The sequence below is a fragment of the Zonotrichia albicollis genome, chromosome 6 (assembly GCF_047830755.1).
Source record: "Zonotrichia albicollis isolate bZonAlb1 chromosome 6, bZonAlb1.hap1, whole genome shotgun sequence".
In the NCBI taxonomy this organism is placed as follows: Eukaryota; Metazoa; Chordata; class Aves; order Passeriformes; family Passerellidae; genus Zonotrichia; species Zonotrichia albicollis.
In genome coordinates, this window is record NC_133824.1 from 47,263,114 (window position 1) to 47,282,874 (window position 19,761).

The 19,761-nt window shown below is 49.0% G+C and overlaps 1 protein-coding gene across 1 annotated transcript; it reads right to left on the reverse strand.

The window, feature by feature from the left end:
- Positions 1-19,292, reverse strand: DISP2 (dispatched RND transporter family member 2). Its single transcript, XM_005494815.4, has 8 exons — positions 18,922-19,292; positions 11,339-11,785; positions 9,028-9,057; positions 7,104-7,227; positions 6,047-6,162; positions 5,661-5,779; positions 4,664-4,761; positions 1-3,833 (listed from the first exon to the last, which is right to left on the reverse strand). The coding sequence occupies exons 1-8, from the start codon at positions 18,999-19,001 to the stop codon at positions 417-419; spliced, it is 4,431 nt and encodes a 1,476-aa protein (XP_005494872.3). The 5' UTR covers positions 19,002-19,292; the 3' UTR covers positions 1-416.
- Positions 19,293-19,761: the final 469 nt, after the last annotated feature.

A 19,761-nucleotide genomic window follows, 5' to 3' on the forward strand; every position in this document is an offset into this window, starting at 1 on the left:
TAGATTTTCAGTAGTTCAGTTTTGGGATTTTTTTTTTTTTTTAACATGAGCTCTCTTTCTCTGTCATTAAATACCTGGGGAGCTTCACCTCATAATTTATCTCAAGCAAACAAAACCTAATCACCTTGTAGGAAATGACAAACCAGGTGTACTCGGTAAGTCCTGTGAACAGCTCTGAACATGGCACCACACACTGGAAGTCAAAGGGCTTGTAGTCCATCACGATGGCTCTCACATCCTCACTGGCATCAGATCTGCTGATTCCTGTGAAAACACACGGTTTGCACAGCTGAAATGCTAAGAAATAGTCTCAGTCTCAGCTCTGGGAGAGGTGGGAGGAAAAAATTGATATTTACAGCTCTAAGGACATTCAGGCTTCCCCTTTCCCTGGCAGCAGCTTTGCTTTCTGCGAGGTCTCAGCTGTTGTAACCAGAACTTTGTGCACTGGATCGTTTGATCCAGACATCAGGCATGTCTGGCTGGCTGTTGGGCAGCACGACCGGCCCTTCGTTCCCCACTCCAAAGCGATTTTTCCACGAAGAGCTGTTCTGCTGTGATGCAGCTGGAGAGACATCAAAGACCGTCTCCCTCAGGTCCAGCCGCAGGGTATCTCTCTTCCCGTTCAGGTACCCTCGCTCGGTACCGTAGGAGTCAGACAGCTCTAAGGCATCGGGACAGGAACTGGCTGATTCCGCCAGCTTCAGGCCTTGCTCGAAATCGCTGATTGACGTCTCGCTGGAGATGTTGAGCATATCAAAAGAGCTGCCAAGAGAACAAAGGCATCTGTGAATTTTGTAGATGTCAGCAGCAGGGAGAGGGCTGTGGTCTGAGGTATAATCTGACTGCTGCTGGGCAGTGTCACTGGAGCACTGGGATTTATTGAGCTGCCCTTCTTCTTTCATGCCAGCTGGCTGGATGTGCTCCAGCCCAGACCCATCCCATGCTTTCAGACCATACTTTTGACAGCGGCAATCTCGGCAGAGTCTCTCCCTGTGAATTTCTGTTTCTGAGGTGCTGTGCTTGTAAGGAGAGGAAGTTTGCAAGGCAGGACACTGGCACAGGCTGATCTGCTGGTCTCCGAGCGGGTCCTGCAGACTCTGTCTCTCTCTTTCCACGGAGGGGTGCGTTCCCACTCGAGGGCATCTGTTGTCTTCAACTTGTATGTCTTCAGAGAGCACAGAGGGCCGGTTGGACAGCTTGCTTGTGGAAGTGCTGTTGTCAAAACTGTCGCTGAGTTTCCTAGACAAGGGTTGGAGCTCATATTGCTCATTTGCAGTGTTGGACTCCTGGACCTTCCGCAACCGGTTTTGCTTCTCGCTGCCCCCACAGGCAAAGTTTCCGTTCGGCCCGGAGTCATCAGAGTAGTCTTTCATGGTGTGGGCACAAGGCCAGAGGATCTGCCCACAATTCTTCTCTGGGCCGAAGAAGCAGCAGAGCGACTGGAAGAAGAGGCTGGCAAACCCACAGCTGATACAATTGATCATCATGATGAATATGCCCAGCTTCCTGTACGCCAGCACCGTGGCAGGCAGCATAATGACCCCTGCAGAGAAGAGAGCAGAAGCTGCCATGGCTGTGGCACAGCTCATCTGCTTCAGGGAAAAGGCCACTCGGCTCAGGCGGTCGGAATGGGGGCACAGGTGATAGGAGATGCAGTAGTTGACAGTGAAGTCAACAGAGAGACCGACTGCAGCTGAAATGAAGAGAGACTCCACTGCGTTGAGCTGCCACTCCAAGAGGACCAAGAGGCCGGTGGTTACCAGGACGGTGCCTGCAATGGCAGTAACGGAGAAAACGCTAAGGAGAACATTCCAGGTCGTGAGCAGCAGCACCACAAAGGAAATGGCTATGGAGAGCCCCATGACCACCATGGTTTCTGTGCTGAGACTGTGCTGGAGGTTGTACAGCTCTAGTTTACTGGTAAACCATCCGTTCTGAAGCCCCACAGGGGCAGTTTTCATTTCCTCTGTTATCCAGAGGCTGATTTCCTCATAGAATTGTTTGGCTCTGCTATAGTTGAAGGTATAATGATAGATAGTTTGAAACTGCAGCACTAAGGCAGCGACATTTCCCTCCCCATCAAACCTGAGGCCCATATCATGTGTTTCTGCCCCTTCCCTGCCCTCTTCCAGGAGCATCATTTTGATGCAGTGCAGGAAGGCTTCGCTTCTGTAAGGGAAGGAGAACTGGTTACAGCAAAGGTTGAAGCTGTGGTCTCGCTGGGAGCACTGGCGACTGTTCATCCACCTGAGGAACTCCTCCATGAAGCACACAGTAGACTTCTGTTCTGCATCAGGGTAATAAAAAGTTCTGTTCTTCACTTTTTGGCAGAATTCGAGGAGCCACTTCTGGGCATCAGGGTTTTGGATGGTAAAGGTGGTGTCTGTCACTAGGGTGCCATTGCTTTTTGGATTGAAATGGTCCCCGTTATCCACGGGCAGAATGCCCCAGACTATGGTGACAGGCATACGCTGCCCTTCTCCGTGCTCCAGCCTCTCAAACATGAACTGGTGGCAGTACTCGGAATCGTACCTCTCAAAGGGATGGCTCAGCCTGAACACTTGGACGGACGACGTCTCCAGAGTCGGGAGTTTGAGTTTGGGGTTGGAACAGGAAATGTAGGCACCTCCTATGGCTAAGGCAGCAAACCAGCAGATCCAGATGTACCGAAACTTGATGACCCCGCAAGGCAGAAGCTTTTCAAAGAGCAGCTTGGAGGTTTCAGACAGTGTGTTCTGGAGAGCCCGGAGGATGTAATGGACGGAGAGAGCCACTCTCTTGTGGCTGCTGTTGTTCCAGTAGGCTTCTGGCTTGTAAACGCAGGTGGTTGTGATGTAGCGCTCGTAGAGCACGGCCGAAGAGGGCAGCCAGGTCATCATGAAAACCAGGTTCACCAGCACCGAGGTGCCCATGTAGACAGCGAAGCAGCGGATGGCTGTGATGTTGCTGATGTAGCTGGCGTAGAAGGCAGCACCAGTTGTGAAGCACGAGGCCAGCATGAGATAGGCAAAGTGGTGCATGGTTTGACTCACCCACTGAGCGAGCCCGGCGGAAGGGTTCTGGCTCTTGCTGAGGTTCCACAGGTCGAAGAAGACAAAAGTGTGGTTGGCACAAATGCTGCTGAGAATGATGACTGCTGTCAGGTTTACAAAAGGGAAATAGGTGAATCTGAAGGCCACCTTGTACAAGAAGTAGGAGATCATCAAAGAACTGACAACAGCGAGCAAGACCATCAGGGTAATAAACACTGAGCGTAAATAAAAAGAAATGCTTAGAAAAATAGATAATATTGCCAGGACTGGATACTTAGTATCGAGTAAAAGGTAGTGCTGGAATAGTTTCTGTTTAAGGCCCAGGTCCATTCCAGTGATAGATGTGTAGTTATCAAACAGATCCCAGGTTTCAAGGTTGTCCAAGTAGATCCCCATCATAGATGCACCTTTTCTTGTAGGCAGGAAAAGCAGGCTGTATTTGAGAGAGGGCACTTGGTACTCCATTGTCTGGGGACTGAGAAAGTCCCTGTCAACCAGGAAGTGAAGCAGCTGGTAGATGGCATTGAAGCGGGTACATTTTTCTGGGACTTGGGCACACTGAGAGTGTTTCTGCCTGGCAGCTTCGGGGCCTATGCAGGAGGGAGTGAGGACACCTCGGTGGTAGTCTGGGGCACAGGCACGGAGCAGGGCCAGCGTGTGGGAGATGTCCCCTTGGGTTATCTCCAGACAGGAAGACCTGTTGTACAGGACAGCAATGTAGTTCCCCAGGGACCAGCTTGGGCAGCATTCGTTGGCTTCAGTGCGCTGGCAGAGGTCTCTAAAATGCACGTGGGAGCGTATCTGAAAAACATGAGGGGGCATCGGGTCAGACCCTCTCTTGCAGCCTCAGTGTTCCTTACTCACTGCAGTAATTCTCTCCTCTCCTCTCCTCTCCTCTCCTCTCCTCTCCTCTCCTCTCCTCTCCTCTCCTCTCCTCTCCTCTCCTCTCCTCTCCTCTCCTCTCCTCTCCTCTCCTCTCCTCTCCTCTCCTCTCCTCTCCTCTCCTCTCCTCTCCTCTCCTCTCCTCTCCTCTCCTCTCCTCTCCTCTCCTCTCCTCTCCTCTCCTCTCCTCTCCTCTCCTCTCCTCTCCTCTCCTCTCCTCTCCTCTCCTCTCCTCTTTCCCCTTTATCCAACATGTACCACCAATCCCTGGCCATCCTCCCAGGGACAAATCCCAAACACCAAAATTTTGGAAAGTTGGTAGCCTTTTGCAAAAATCAAACCCTGTCCATTATTTATATTTTATAACTACAGATTTGAAATTTTGGCTTCTATAGCAAATACAGCTCATCCAATTAAACTTCCCACTTATAAAACTTGCCACCAGTCTCCAAGCTGGTAGCTCAATTTCTGTAATTATGTTCTGCTGCCCAAAATCCTCAGCAGCTTCTGATGGACACCTTTAGCTTCTGGACCAGCTCCTGTTCAGTCTCCATTTATTCTTGTTTAATTTGCAACTGGCAGGTGGGATCATCCCTGTATTGCCAAGTAGGTGAAATGTTTTGGAATCCTCCAGGTGAAACCTGTCGCATGGCCTGTTTTTTGTCTGGCATCCTCTCAGCAAGACATCAAAGACTGCAGCAGACAGAAAAGAGACAGCCTGTACATGTGTTCTTCCTGCCATCACTGACCTTGTCTTGTTCCATTTGACACATAGACTGAATTGCTTGCAAGTTCCATAAGCTCCCAGCAGTTGTGGACATAAATACCAGCTGGGAATAGCTCTTTTCTGAAATAAAGAAGAAGGAAAAAAAAATCATAAAATGAGGTAATGAAGATGAATCAGCCAGGCTGTTTGGAGTAGACTCTGTCTTCACAGAAAAAAGGAATATATCTCTGTCTGTAGGACTGCTCTGGAGGGCTCCCTGGAGGGAAGCAGGTCACAAGACAGTAGTGAGCATGTGCCTTGTGTGACCTCGCCCCTGCCCCTTGGAATAGGTCAGCAGCATCAGGGCATTCTCAAAATCAAATGTCAGCTTGCCTTTAGTGACTGCTGGCATCTGGTTCTGCATCCCTGGAACAAGGAAGGAGCTTGAGCCCAGCCAAAAACCCCCAAGGAGCTGTGTGTTTGGTGTGTGACTTGTTTCCAGAGGTGGATAGAACAAAAATATCTTAATGCTGTTCTCCTTTCTACTTACTGCCCATTTTGGGACAAGTCTGGGGGGTGTGGGAGTTTTCTGTTTTTCTCTCCAGATTTTACTGCCATGTACACTTTTCAAGAAGAAAAGAAGGAAGGAACAGAGAGGGAGAGGGAGCAGACAAGGGGAGGGAGCAGACAGCAAGTGGGGCATGTGCTGTTTTTTCAGAGTATTCACTTTTGATATGGGTAAATGGTGGAAACATTGGTCCTTTAATATGTGTTTGCAAGGTATATTTCTAAAGGGAAAACAAGAACTATGGCAAAGAGTTAAGAAGGAGAAATAACTCTTCAGAATTTCTGAACCAGCCTTTTGTGACCACCGAAGTAAGACGTGCTGGGAGGGCACTGCCAGAGCTCTCACAGGTGGAACTGCACACACTGCTTGCTTAGAGCAAATTCAGAGTATTCCCTGTGTCCTGAGCTCTGACAGTTCTGTCAGTTGAGTTCTGGGTGTGCAGTATTTACTGCCTCACCAAGATTTCAGTCACCTGGGGGACCACAGAAGAATCCATCTGCTCCGTAGCTGGTTTCCACCATTCTCCGTGTCCTCGCTGCTTGTTCTCCCTGAGCAGCCTTCTGTCCTCTGCCAATGCCAAGGTCATCATAGCTAGCAAGAGGCCAGATTATTGTTAATAACTGTGATTATTAACAAGAGAGTGTCTGCCTGGGAGTTACATTCACTGACAAGGCTCTGGTGCCAGACACAGCAATAGGGAGCCTAAATCCATTGCAGGCACAAGGACTTCAAACCCTCCAATGCCTCAGTTGCTTTTAAGCATAGGATGTATGGAATTCACATAAATATTCTGGCATATTTAATACGTGACTTTACAACCAACATGTTCCTCAAATCCCCCAAACCAAGCTCAAATACCTTTTCTTCTTGGCATAGGGAGAAAGGGAAAGAGTCTTCTTGTAGCCTGTATGGCTCTCAATATTCCTCCACACAATGAGCTTCCTCCCAATGTCGGTGTCCCGTGGCTCGAAACCCTGCACCAAGGAAAAGGGCTTTGTCACAGCTCCACTTCAGCTCAGCTTCCTTAGGCCTCCTCCAGCACATGGAAACTGTAGGAGACTATTACTGCATCTTGGAGAGATACACAAATTGAACTTTCCCTGGAAATACTGGATCCCAGAGATAAGAGAAAATATATGAACCCTTTCCCTTCCTCTTTCCCTTTCCCCTTCCCGTCCCCTTTCCCTTTCCCCTTCCCGTCCCCTTTCCCTTCCCCTTCCCCTTCCCCTTCCCCTTTCCCTTTCCCTTTCCCTTCCCCTTTCCCCTTCCCTTTCCCTTTCCCTTTCCCTTTCCCTTTCCCTTTCCCTTTCCCTTTCCTTTCCACTTCTCTTTCCCTTCCCATCAACAATGACTACAATTATCTATCCCTGATCTACCAAGAATTTCTCCTCCTTTTTAAGGGTAGTAGTTCCTTACAGAAATTGCACTAATTTTCTTTTTTGTGGACAAAGTCTAGTGTATTCTTATTTTCTCAAGATTCCTCCAGGAGCCAGAGCAGGGATGATTTTAGGGAATGTGGCATTCCTCATGGAAAACATTCCATGAGCACAGTGCTCAGAACAGGGCATGCTCTCCAAAAGCCTGATGCACAGACTGCAGGAGCCAAAGCCAGCTCCTCTATCTCAGCTCTGCCAAGCCCAGCTGTTCACTGGGGGCAATCCCAGCCTTCCAGCCTTGGACAGGGAGCAAAGGGAGCAATCCCAGTTTGTGCTGGCAGTGTCTCCACACTGCAGTGAGGGCATGGTGGGAGTGCACAGCACAGCTGAGGGACAAGCGTGGGCTGTGTTCTCCCTGTGTGTCAGGGCCAGCTGTGCAGGACTGGCACATTCTGCTCATCGTGGAGGGACGATTGATATCACGGGTTGGGCGTGGATTTCCTTACATTGCCGTTGATCCCTGAGCTGTAGGCACTCACCATGAGGGGCTGTGCAAAGTCAGGCAGGTTCCCCAGCAGCAGCCCAGCCACGCTGCAGACGGCCGCCGCCACGGAGCACAGCAGCAGCACGGCCAGCGGCCACTCCGCCAGCAGCTGCGAGTAACTGCACAACAGGAGGAGAACAATGCAGCTGGTAAGGTGCTTCTGCTCTGAGCACAAACCTGCTGCTGAGCCACTGAGCTGGCAGTAACTGGAAGGAGAAAATCAGGGTCTCTGGTTTGCAGTTATTTACTGTGAAGCTTGGAGGCTCTAGTGCAGCTATTAATGAACACATTACACCTCTAACTGGATATTTGCAGGCAGCTCTAATTAACTCGGGTAATTACATTTTGCCTCTCTGCGTTTTCCAGCTTTTTCAATCAGAAATAATAAAAACCAGACTCTTGTGTCCTCAAGCAAAATGAAGCTTTAAACATTTAAGTTCAAAGATTGCATTTAGAAAGAGCCTCTTAATTTCCCCCAGATTGTGCAATGTCAGCTGGTGGCTGCAACAGTTTAGGCTACAGATTTCCAAACTGGACCCTGAGAAATCTTTGGGTAATTCTGAAGAGTCCTTGAAGGTAACTGACCCAAGCAAGCCCATTGTCATTGGTCTAAATTAGTGTATTTAGACACTGCTCTAAATTCATACATGTTCACTAGAATACATTCAATTTTAATGATGTATCACAAAATTTTGATGACATCAAAACCCTTCCAGGGAAGCAGCTTACTCTGGCCCAAGTATTATTTGTCAGTTACTTTTGTTCTTAAGGAGCTTGTGTAAAATTTTCTCTCCAAGTTCCGTTTTTCCTTTGGGACAAACTGTCTCACATATAGGATGATCTATGAATGTTACTCTCCCACATTTTTTACCAGTGTAAGTTTTACTATGTCAAGATTTTTGTCTTCCTCAGAAATATCAGTTGAGATGTAAGATAGCAGAATGGGTTCCTGCTCTGGTTTGGCAGGCTAGTTCTTTTGTGTTCTGATGTACTTTTGAAATATAAAAAATTCTTTGAACAAAAATAGCTGACAAATGTTTGTGAAGGCAAGTGAAATAGTCATGAACTTTATTTGAGATGGAATGTTTCTCCTTGCCTGCTCTTTTCCCCCTTTTGCCTGGGACTCCACCACAGCTATTTCAGAATTAGAAGTCATCACAAGCACTTCAAGCAGCTTTTCACATGACTTTTGATTTTTTTGTTATTTTGCCTTTTTTTTTTTTCAATTTACAATTGCCTTATCAAGTTTGTTTTCATAGATGAAGTCTTTACTATAAAAATGAACAAAACTGCTCTTCACTCATTAGAGTACCTAATTTCTGGAGGCTATTTTGGATATTTCCATGTCCAATTACCAGAAAAAAGAACAAAAAAACCAGCTGCGGTCGCTGATGACAGAAGGTGCATATCCAAACCATCCAGAAGCAATAGTTTACAAAAGTCAGATTTTAAACAAAAGTAGAAGGCAATCAAATTATTTTAATTTTGATAAATGTATTTAAAATTTTCTGTCTTTATAAAAGATGAGTTTACTTCATGGATGGGCTCTTTTCCTTATTGCTCCTCTGATAAGACAAGCTGGATTAATCTTACACACACACACACACAGACACATCTAGAATTATTATATATATATAAATATATATATAAAGCTACCATATGGGTTAGAGCCAGGCACCTGCCCAAGAACAGCTACTCAGACAATGTTACTATTCATTAATGCAGGTTGAATTGATCTCACAAGCACAGGGAGATTTTTCCAAGGAGTGGAAAGCCCCAGGAGCGCTGACCTCGCCTCTGGAGCCGGGCCTGCTGGGATGTCACCAGCAGGAGCACTCTGCTTCTCCTAATAGCAGGACAGGAGAGCACTGATCACAGGGTACAAGGAAGGACAAGGAAGCTTTTGCTGTTCAACATACCTTTTTGGCATCCTGAAAGCTTTGTCATGTCTGCAGAGAGAAAGGAAAAAAGATGTGTTCATTTATTATTTTCCTGGGAAGCCCTATCAGTGCTGGGCTGATCCCTGAGCAGATTAACCCTTGCAGCGATGTAAGCACCAAGGTGAGCCAGCGCTGCCACAGTTCTGTCACTGTGTGAATCAGTTAAATGAATAATAGAGCCTTTTCCTCTCCCATTTTAACCAAACAGGATGGGAAGCCATGTAGTCACTCCTCCTTTGTCCCTCTCAGAAAACCTTCCAGAGAACTGAACATTAGCAATGCAGTCCTATAGAAATCCATTAAAATCTGTCTGGTTTAAGTGCTTTCCCTGCACTTCCTAAAGTGTTTCTTGACAAAAGCAAACCTCTTTTTCAAATCTCATGAGCTGGGCTAGCAACAACTATAGTTAGTTTTTATTTTCTCTTTAGCTCAGCTCACCAAAAAGGTGACTCTCATTTGTTTCCTGGGTCCCTCCAAGGACTGTCTTTTCAGGCTATAAGAGCAGAAAGCCAGTGGAGCTGCTAAAAATATTTGATTTGGATTTTCTTCAGAGGAGCATTTGTTACTCCTGCTTGAAGGGCTCTAAGAGGGGAAATAAAGAAGCCTTCCCCAGGGGAGCCAAAGTTTGTTAGTGAATCCCTGAGGACAAGCCTTCCACCAGCATCCTGGCAGAAAAGCTGCATCTTGTTGGGTCAGGTATCTCCAGGACCTTTTGTTCTGCTCTCTCTTTCTGCTCTGAAACATCCCCTTGAAACATGGCCCAGTCTGGCACGGCCTTGGCTTGGTCACAGCTCGCAGGGAACTGCTCCCACCTCCTTCCACAGCTGTGCCAGGCTCTGCTCAGCCAGTGCTCCCTCCTCCTCTCACCCTCCCACACTCCTGCTCAGCCTGGGAGAAGGTCCTGCTGCACTCCAGTATCTGTGTCGGGCAGATGGTCCCCCCTCCTTGCAGCAGCCAACCTTGAGGCAGCTCATCCTTCCTGGCCTTGTTATGAGTGGGAGAAATGGAGAAGCAGTGGAGGAGAGCTCCCCATGGCACAGTCACTCCGGGTGGCTCATGTAAAAAATGATTCTGTGTTTTGCTCGTCACGCTAATGCTCTGCAGATTCGGGACAGAGAGGAGCAGAGCAAAAGCCTGCCCAGATTATCAAAGCGAGGTCTCTCTCCAGCAGTACACTGCCCATCCTGTGCTAATTCCCTCACAATAGCTCTTCAAGCAGATTTGCTTGGATTAAAAACCTCATTCTGGCATTATTATGTTATCACTTTTCTGACTGCTGGCGCTGCACACTCTGCCAGGGATTTACAATCCAGTTGTGCTTCCTACTTAAATAACCTGTTACAGAGGATGTGGTTGGCAATTTTGTTGATAGCACATGAGTGAAAAAGGATCCAGAAAAAGGATCCAGGAAAGCGATTCAGAAAAAGGACCCAGGCTCCTTTGACTGCAGTTCCTCTACACAAACACAAGCAAATTAAATCCTGTGTAAATGGCTGGAAAATGAGACTCTAAAGGGCCTTTGTGCCTAACACTGCAATGCTGTACACAGGCAAGAAAGGAATCCTGCGCCATCTTTTATCAGGATTCAGTGGCTATGGCTACAGCAGTGAAGGGATCACGATCTCTTGTGCCAGGAGTGGACCCTAAAAGGCACACTCAGGAGGAAGGATGGTGCTGGCTGGAAGGAGCAGAGTTGTAGCTCAGGCTCTTGTTACCCAGGCACTGCACACAAATGGATTCTGTCATGGACAAGAAAGAATTCATACCCTGGTTGCTGCCCAACCTGGAAAGCCAAATAATGTTCTCCCCTTTTGTATCTCTCACTGCTCAGCTGTTGCCCTCTGCTGCCATTCCCTCCCAGCACTGGCAGCAGCTTCTGTGGGGGCAGGAAAAGAACAAACTCTATTCCCACCACTGAGAACTCTGCCAAGATAAAGGACTGGCAGCTGGGTGGCTTGGAGTGCAAAGGGAGAAAATACAGAGGTAAAGGAAGATGGGCCTATTCACAGCTGCATGACCTAGGAGTGACTGAGTGACCTTGGCTTTAGCCAGCCACTCCCTTGAGAAGGAAATCCCACCTCTCCCTGGCATGGGAATGGCTGCTCTCTGTACACCCACACAGAGGTAGAGAGCAAACTGGATCCTTCTGTGTGTTTTGGAGCAGCTGCTGCCCCGAGCTGAAGAACAAACCCACGTTTCATCTACCACAGCTCAGCCCCTGTTCATCCCTCCCAGTCCCCCCACCGAGTGTGGAAGCCACTCTTTCACGCCGCCCTCGCTGTGCCCTTACCTGACTGTCACAACGTGGTGCTGCACCGGCCGCCGCTGCCCGGGGGACCACTGCTTCCAGGGCGTTTCCGAGGCCTCGGGGTGGGAGGCGGCCTCAAGGTCCCCGCTGGAGAGGTGGGAGCACAGCACGGGCCTCTCGCCGTGCCCAGGGAGTGAGGGCAGGCCGTAGCTGCCTCGGGACTCCTCCTGGCTGCAGGGGTAGTACGGGTGCTGCTGCTGGGAGTCCTGGCAGCTGGCTGGCACCTGCCCGTTGGACTGGGTGGAGACTGGCCCAAGCGTGTGGCTGGAGGAGGGCAGGTTGTCTTCTCCCAGCCCGGGGGATGCAGGAATGGGGCAGTGATGGACTGGGCAGATTTTTTCCCAGGAAGTGCCACTGTAGCTGAGCTCAGCATTCCCAATCTCTGGCATGGCAAGGCAGGTCTGGCAAGGTCCTGCATTTTGTTTTTCCCTATGAGAGAAATGAAGGGAAAGGTAAAACGGGAGAGGTTGAAAGGCTGCGCTGGGGAGCTGCATCTCAGAAACTGGAGATGCTTACAGACCTCCCACACAACACAAAAGTCAAACCTCACCCACTGTATCCTCTACCAGGAGTCTGCCTGAGGGCTGAACTGGATTATGCTTTTTATAAAGACATCCATGACTCATTCAGGGATCCCAAGCGATGGAGAATTCTGTAATCCATCCTTTGTGTGTGTTGCTTCAAAAGTTGGAAAAATTGGGTAATATCCGACCCAAAAATTCTCTGGGATATTTCATTGTGCCAGGAGGGTCCTAACTGAGGACCCAGAGAAATTACACAAGTCTGGACAAACAGAATTGAAAGGAATCTGCATATGAGGAAGCCACTCAATTATCTGCACTCCTTGGGAGGATTAATTAGTGTGATTGCTCTGCAGGAGGACTGGCACTGCTCCATGTTGGGTCAGCAGGGGAGTGAGTCATCCCTGGCACTGACACAGCTGAGCAGTGAACCTGAGGGCTGTGACATCTAACAGGGCCTTCAGCCTCCAGCCTGGCACATTCCTTCAGGGCTCCCATGTCCTGCATGCTCCACAGGGCTCTTCAGGAACTTTTTAGACACACATCTCCCAAGGATGACAGCAACAAATTTTATTGGTCTTACCTTGTAGGGAGGGGATGGACTGGGATCTCTATAGATCCTTTGAAACGTGACTATCCTCTGGCTGCTGGATTTACTTACACAAAACATTTGCAGACTCTAGTTCCCAAGTAATGAGGTTTCTGCAGGATACACTTTCTTCCCTTCAAGGAATGTAAAACATTATTTCATTCCTATAGTTCTTGATTTATGGAGCCTGAGAGGTTTTGCTAGCTTTGAGAAAGTTTGAATCATACTTTGAGGGATTGCTTAGTATGTGTGACACCAAAAACCCCTTCACACACCACAGACTGAGGTCCTTGTGACCCCAAAAATGCTTTAGGAATTACTGTCCCAAGAGATGCAAACAGCAGCAGTTTCTGGTCCTTGTTCAGAGCACGTGCCATGGTCTCTTACAGCTGAATGATGTGTCTTGCTGCAGTGCCTGGCATCCAGGATTAAAAAGGACAAACAGTTCAGGCCAGCCAGAATCACAAAATGTCTCAGGTCATCAAAGAATATAATTATGAGTGTTGGAACAAGACTGCAGTGAGATGAACTTTAGCCTAAGGCACCTGGTGTGATGTGGGAAAAAATGAAGGTAAAAAGTTGGGGAAAGGCTATCTTTTATATTTTTCTCACAGCCTTGGAAAAGGGCAGAATTTTAGTGATTACATGTCTCTAGAATTGCACCCAAAGTTAACTGGCATGAGATTTTTAAAGACAAAAGAATCTGGAGAATACTATTAGCTCAATATTGCTTGAAAATTGCTATTTTTTCCAGAAAGCAGGACATATTGGCCTTGGCAGTCTGTGCTGTGTACTTTCCAACATCAGCTGAGTTTATCAACACTGATAAACTATATTTCATGATTGTACCAAATGGGCTTATTTCATTAAAATCATGACAGCAGGGTCATGTTTGTGGTAGCAGTTACACCACTGCCAGTGTGGACACTCAAGGCACAGGCATCACATGTAGCCTCACGTGCACATTGTACTAGTCCAGGGAGCAGTAACAGAGAAATCTTGCCTGATTAACCACCATCCAATGCTACATTTAGTTTCTAAGCCTAATGAAAGCTGCAGCAGTTACAGACACAGATAGCACATTCCTGGGACCTGACTTCAGAAGCCATAATTGATGTGGTGTCTGTGCTGAAGCAGGTGCCAGAAAACCAGCAGACAGGTGTGTGCACACACCTTATCTCCCCTCAGTGAGATAAGGTTGAGATAAGGTTGTCCCCAGCAGTTCCAGTGCTCATTTGCCTCTAAGCTGCAGTCAAGGTACTGGTACTGAGCTGGTTCAAAACAGCAAGAGGGAGAGCAGCTGGCAAAGCAGAAGCTCCTGACTGTGACAATGATGTCCCAGTCACCCACAGAACTTGTCAAATAACATCAACAATAGGCTTGAAGTCCTTGCTGTCCTGTCCCAGGTGGATTAGTGACAGGATTACCTGGCCTCTCAAGTGTGTGATTTGTGTTAGAGCTCTGTGTAAAGGTAGTTCACAACAGGAGATTCCACACTTGTCATATATGAGATTACAAATGCAGAGCCACCAAAGCTGCTCAGGAGATGCAATCTGAAGTCTTGTTTGGGGTTCTTACAGCCCCATCAGAGCCTGGGGAGGGATTCAGGTGCAGCACGGGGCAGGAGCACTGCAGACAGAGCAGGGAAAGATCAGGGTCTGTGGCAGTCAGCACATAAAATTGCACCTTCAATTAGTCATTGCACTTCTCTGCTAATTATAGCAGCAACCTGATGGGAGCATGCTAAACCACCATGTCCCCTACAGTGCTGGTGAGGTGCAGGGGCAGAGGTTGTTTGGGACAGCTGACCTGGAGGGTCCCTCAAGCCACACTATCAAGCTTTAAGCGTAAATCATCCCACTCCTCCCATGTGTCCAGTGACTTTGTGGTTTGTAGTTTTGTACTGCAGGGAATTTTCATCAGAGAGCTGTGGTCATGCTAGTGTTATGCTTTGACAAGGTCTAGACCTTTTCTGACTCCCTTTTTGTTGCCTCTAAGTTACTCTTTTTCCTCTACCTTGATCCCATTATTTTCCCTAGCTGCGTGCTTTAAATAGGTGATGTTCTCCTACAGTGCATAATAATTCATAAAGACACTGCTGCACTCACATCTTGTGTTTTGGTGTTCCTACACCTGTACTATATTTCAGATTTTTTTTTCAAAGGAAAAGCAAAATTCTTATCCCTTTAAACTACTGTATCTGCACAGTAATCTGGGACCAGAGGCTTTTCATGACTTAATTAGCCTGCCTGCCTCATCTGAGGGTGAGTATGTGACACTGGACAGAACAAAAGGGCTTTTACAAAATACACTTTGAATGTGGTCAGGGAGAGGCAGGAGACCATGCAATGACAAATTCTTCCTCCACAAACCCCTCGGCTACAAAACCTCCTGGTGGAGAAAGCAGATGCCAAACTCTTGGAGATTGCAGATTGCCTCCGGGTTTTCTGCACATACATTGGTAACGTTGAGTCTAATATTTCACACAAAATCACACTCTCCTTGTTTACCATCTTTGCTGTGAAATGCTGTCAAGTTCTGCTCTTCCCCCGCATGTCGTTTCCTAACTCAATCCCTGACCTGCTCAGTGACTTCAGATTCTGGAATAACTTTGGCAAGTTTGGATCATTCACTCGTGACTTCTCTCCATTATCTCTTTCTCAGACTAAACAATTACAGCTCTGTCAATCACCCTCTGGATATGAGTTCCCTTATGCTCACCCCTCTCCAACTCCATGACGATGTGACCTTGGCTATCCACCATCTCCAGGGAAACCTGGAGCTTGCAAATAATGATGGGTTTGGATAATCACTGCTGGCAGCTCAGCAGAATTCAAGTCTCCACTTGCTGCTCTCCCAATTAGCTGTAGTGCTGGTGAGCTTAACCTTTGCTCTGCTGAGGTCTGCACCAGACACGTAGGCTGCTCCTCCTTTGCCCGAAACCGTGTCACTATTACTTTTCTGGGCCCTCAGGACCCTGAACTATGTTAGGAGAATGTTTCTGGGGATTTTTGATGTCTGTTTGCTGTCAGACATGAGGAGAAGAGGGCAGAGCACCACACTGGACTCTGCTTGCCACGCTGACACTGACAAAGACTTCTATTTTTAAGATTCATTCCCACTCTGGGCTGTGTCAGATATTTGATATGTTTGGGATTAAACAGGCAGAAATGGTGTCTTGGCTGCAGAAAAACCTACAGAGGCAGCTGACAGCCTCCATTTTCTTTTCCAGGCTCAGCTGGATGCAACCAGAGAGATGCTGACAAAGGAGAAAAGAAGGGGTATAAGGGAAGGGATGGACTAGGGTTAACTGCTCCTGTTACCCACACCTGTGAGCTGTGTTGCTCTCACTGTTTGCTTCCCTGTCTCTTGCCCTGAGATGTCTAGACAGAATAATAATCCAATTTGTGGACCTGCCCAAGCCACTCTGAGTGCAGCAGTGCTTCTCTGAGATGAGTGCCAGGGCATAAACACCCCAAAGTATGTGGGGGACCCAGCAAACGGACTGGAGCTTCTTCCCACGAGGAAACAGGAAAGAGAAGGTCAGGATTTCTAAGGAAATGGCCAGAAGTTTTCTGCCATTCCAGGTCTGCAGGGATGTGGTGGGATGGATACAGGGTTTGTGGCAGGAGCCAAGGGCTGTATGCTGTCAGTCTGTCCCCCTGGCAGGGATTATCTCCCTTTTCCAGAGACCAGCATCCTTGTGCCCCACAGAGAATGGCTGCAGGAGCTGCCTTTAGGCTTTAGCTGCTCACTCCGCCCTAGCAGGTGCTTTACTGGAAACATGCCATGTTGGCTTCTTGCTCCCAGCACGTTCCCCTCAGGATGGTTTCGTCCTGCAGCACACAGAGCCAAGCTGGGCTGGAGGAAGCTTTGCACGCAGGGAAATAGTAGCATATGACCACCTTCGTTTTCCTAAGCAATTCCAGTTTTTGGCTCTCTCTGGTCTTGCTGTCCCCCCCAAGCCAGAGCAGCAGGAGAGCAGCAGGAGAGGTTCTGAGAGGGTAATGGGCCAAAAATATTCAGCCTTTTGCAGGACTGGCCCCTTTCTCTGCCTAATTCCACCCTCATCACCAAACCCATTTCTATAAGCACTGGGGGTTTTTTTAATAGATCATTTCCCCCTTTGCATACTAAAGAGAGGATCAAGAAAGAAGCACTTTGCATATGAAAGATGGGAAACACCTACTGAGTGAATGGAGCTGTCTGATGCCTGACTCAAACTACAACTTCTCCTGTTGCCCCAGGATTCTCAAGGGGGAATAAAAACAAGTGGGAAAATGGCAGAAGTCTGTACCTTGCCTACAACCAGAGCCCTTTTTCATCAAGAACCTTTGCTCAATTAGACATTAGGTGCCACAAAATTTCATTCAACAACAACAAAAAAAAGCTAGTTTGTTTCTCTTTCCCCTTTTTTTCCTTCCTCTAGCAGAGTTTTGTTTGCATATCAGCTGTGCAAGTGTTCCCCAATGAAAAAGAAATATGAATTCTTTCTGGATTAAATCCATGTGCTATAGGTCAGCTTCCATCTAGACTAATAGCTTTTTCCTGGAGAGCTGTAAATGACTTTTTAAGAATGTGCTTTTATAATGGAATTTAAATTTCTCTTTGAACATACCACCAGCAAAACTGCAGTGGAGCTCTTGAGAAAAAGAGCTTTTTTCTTTGTATTTTCTAAGGAGATAAGAATGCCCTTTCCCTGGGATTAGGGAAGGGTTCAGTGAGTTTCACTGTCACCTCGTTATCTCGCTCCCTGTCTCCCTGACAGGGAGAGACAGGCACTCCTGAGCAATCCATCTCCTGCTCTGGCTGCGGCAAATCCTTGTGCGCTGAACAATTCCTGCTGAGTTCTTTTGTTTTGCTTTTTCAGTCTAGCAGCAGGATCGTGCATATCCTTGAGAAGACCTACAGTTTTTTTGTTAGTGAGACTCCTGAGTATGTTAAATCATCATGAAAAATTAATGAGACTGCAAAACTCTGCTTCCCACGTAGTCTGCCAGGAAAAGTTTAGTTTTATAAACCTTTCCATTGACTTGTGCAAACGGCCTTACCTTTCCACCAGGCAGCTGCTGCTGCTGCTGTGGGTACAGGTGTTTGTGCTGGGATAGAGCCAGAGGCAGAGGGCTCAAGGCTCCCACCCAGCCTTCAGTGCCAGAACAGCTCTGTCTGCACTGGGAAAATCATACTTGCTAAGCCTTGTTTAGAAGGAAAAAAAAAAAGGGTTAAATGGAAAGGGAAAGGAAAAGAAAATCACCACTTTAGTGTCCCAGGCTGAAAGAGGCCGGGAGGAAAGTGGTGTTTTCTATCATCTGTGGTTTTTTACTGATGCAGTGAGCATTGATGATGAAGAGCCTTGGCTAGGACAGAAGGTGGAGACCACAGAGCTAAGACTGAGTGAGCAGCATGGATGAGAAATGCATCTGTGTCAGGTGGCTTAACTGTCTGTAACTTACCTCTTGCAGGCTGCAGTGTTCATCTCAAGACCTGTCTGAATGGCCAAGGAGTACTCAGACAAGCAAAGAAAATGGCTCCAGTAACAGCTTTGCCCCCATTGAATGCACGAGGTCTAAAGCAGTGCTGGACTGTGTGAGAGCCACAGGAGACTGAGACCCCCAGGCACAGCAGCCTCTGGCCGGGGACATCAGAGCTGTCTGAGTGCCCTGCCAGTGCTCCCGGGCGGGTGGGGCTCCCTCAGCGTGAATGTCCTGTAGCAGACACAAATGGAACCCTTGGGCTTTCAGAAAGGATTTGTGTGCTGCTGACCTCGGGGTGTGCTCTGTCAAGCAGAATCTGAAGAGCTTAGGTCTGTTGCCCTGGTCTAACAAATGCCAATGTACTTGTGAATATGGGATGGCTCCTTGCCCATGATTTTGGGCTTGTTGATGTTTCCAGAAAATGTTGATGATTGTGGCTGCTAACCTGGCTTAAGACACCAGGTAAGGGAGCATATGTCACGGGGGATGAGGGATGTGGGGGTTTATGGAGGAGATCTTTGGACTGAAACCCATTTTTGCCCACAGCTGATTGCACTAAGGCTCTGTCTGAAACACGCTGAGCTTCCCAACAATAGCTCTCCCGTTGCTGCAGAAGGGAGAGCACACCATGTTGCAGGATCAAAACCTGCCCGCGAGGCCAAACCAGGAAGCCCCCCTGGCACAAATAGCTGTGCTTGGTGCTCCTGGCCCCAGGGCAGGAGCAACCAGGACCCCGGCTGGGCAGCACACGTCGCCAGAGCCCAATCGCGGGTGGGCAGCCTTGCAGGCTGCGAGGGACTCTGTCTGCACCCCCGGTGGGAGGATGGGACACACCTCGGCAGGACTGGGGGGTCCCGGTCCCAGGAAAACCCGGTGACACCGACCACTTCCACACACAGAACCGGTGGTGGCGGCAGGGCTGCAGTTCCCACCCGCCGGGGCACCGGCTCCGCGTCCCTGTCCCGATCCCGCAGCTCCTACCTGGGCGAGGCGGGGTCGCGACCGCGGCGCGTCCCCTCGGGCCGCGGCTCCCGGGGCGGCGGGGCGGGCGCGGCCTCCATGGCCGGCGGCGGCGGGCGCTGTCCGTGCCCGCGGTGCTGAACACTCCGGAGCGGTGGTGGAGGTAGCGCCCCGGCGCGTCCCGGCTCTTGCCCGGCTCGGCTCGGCTCGGTGCGGCGCGGCTCTGCCCGATTCGGCGCCGCTCTACCTGGCCCGGCTCGGCTCAGCGCTCAGCGCAGCTCGACTCGACTCGGCTTGGTTCGGCTTTGCCCGGCTGGGCTCTGCCCGGCTCGGCGCGGCGCTTGCGCGGCCGCGGAGGCGGGCCCGGCGCGGGGGAGGGGGGGCACGGGGGCGCAGCCGCCGGCACCGGGAGAGCTGCGGGGGGAACTGTGAGCCCCGGGCCAGCCTGGCTGTCGGGGATGCGGCGGAGCTTAAGGGTGCGGAACAGGAGCTCGGGGCACCGGGCATCCTTTGGGCGAAAATAATTGCCTCATCCCTGCAGTTGTGCTGCTGCTTGGCCCGGTCTGGGAATGCTCCCAGAAGTGCTCCTGGCCCTGTGTGGCAGGTGCAGGGCAGCGTTTTGAATTGTTGGCTTTTAGAAGCATTAAATAGGTAAAGGATCTTTTGAAACAGATGGTACGTTTGAAACAACTGAGTTGAAAGCATGGAGAACACAGGGAGGTCAGGCATGTCCACCTCCTTGCAGGATCCTTCAGTCCTTGTCTGTCCATACTATGACATTGCTCTGAGCTGGGTGGTAGCCACACGTGTCTCCTTGTGCATGGGGATAGCTTCCTACCGAGCTGGTGGAAGGTGGCTGCT

Excerpts from the sequence above, each read along its gene's own strand:
- DISP2 (XM_005494815.4), bottom strand. The coding sequence starts at position 19,001 with ATGGAGGCCGCGCCCGCCCCGCCGCCCCGGGAGCCGCGGCCCGAGGGG. Across the intron at positions 11,786-18,921 it reads CGCGACCCCGCCTCGCCCAG|GGAAAAACAAAATGCAGGAC; the intron begins GTAGGAGCTGCG and ends TTTCTCTCATAG. Across the intron at positions 4,762-5,660 it reads ATTCTTCTGTGGTCCCCCAG|AAAAGAGCTATTCCCAGCTG; the intron begins GTGACTGAAATC and ends TCTTTATTTCAG.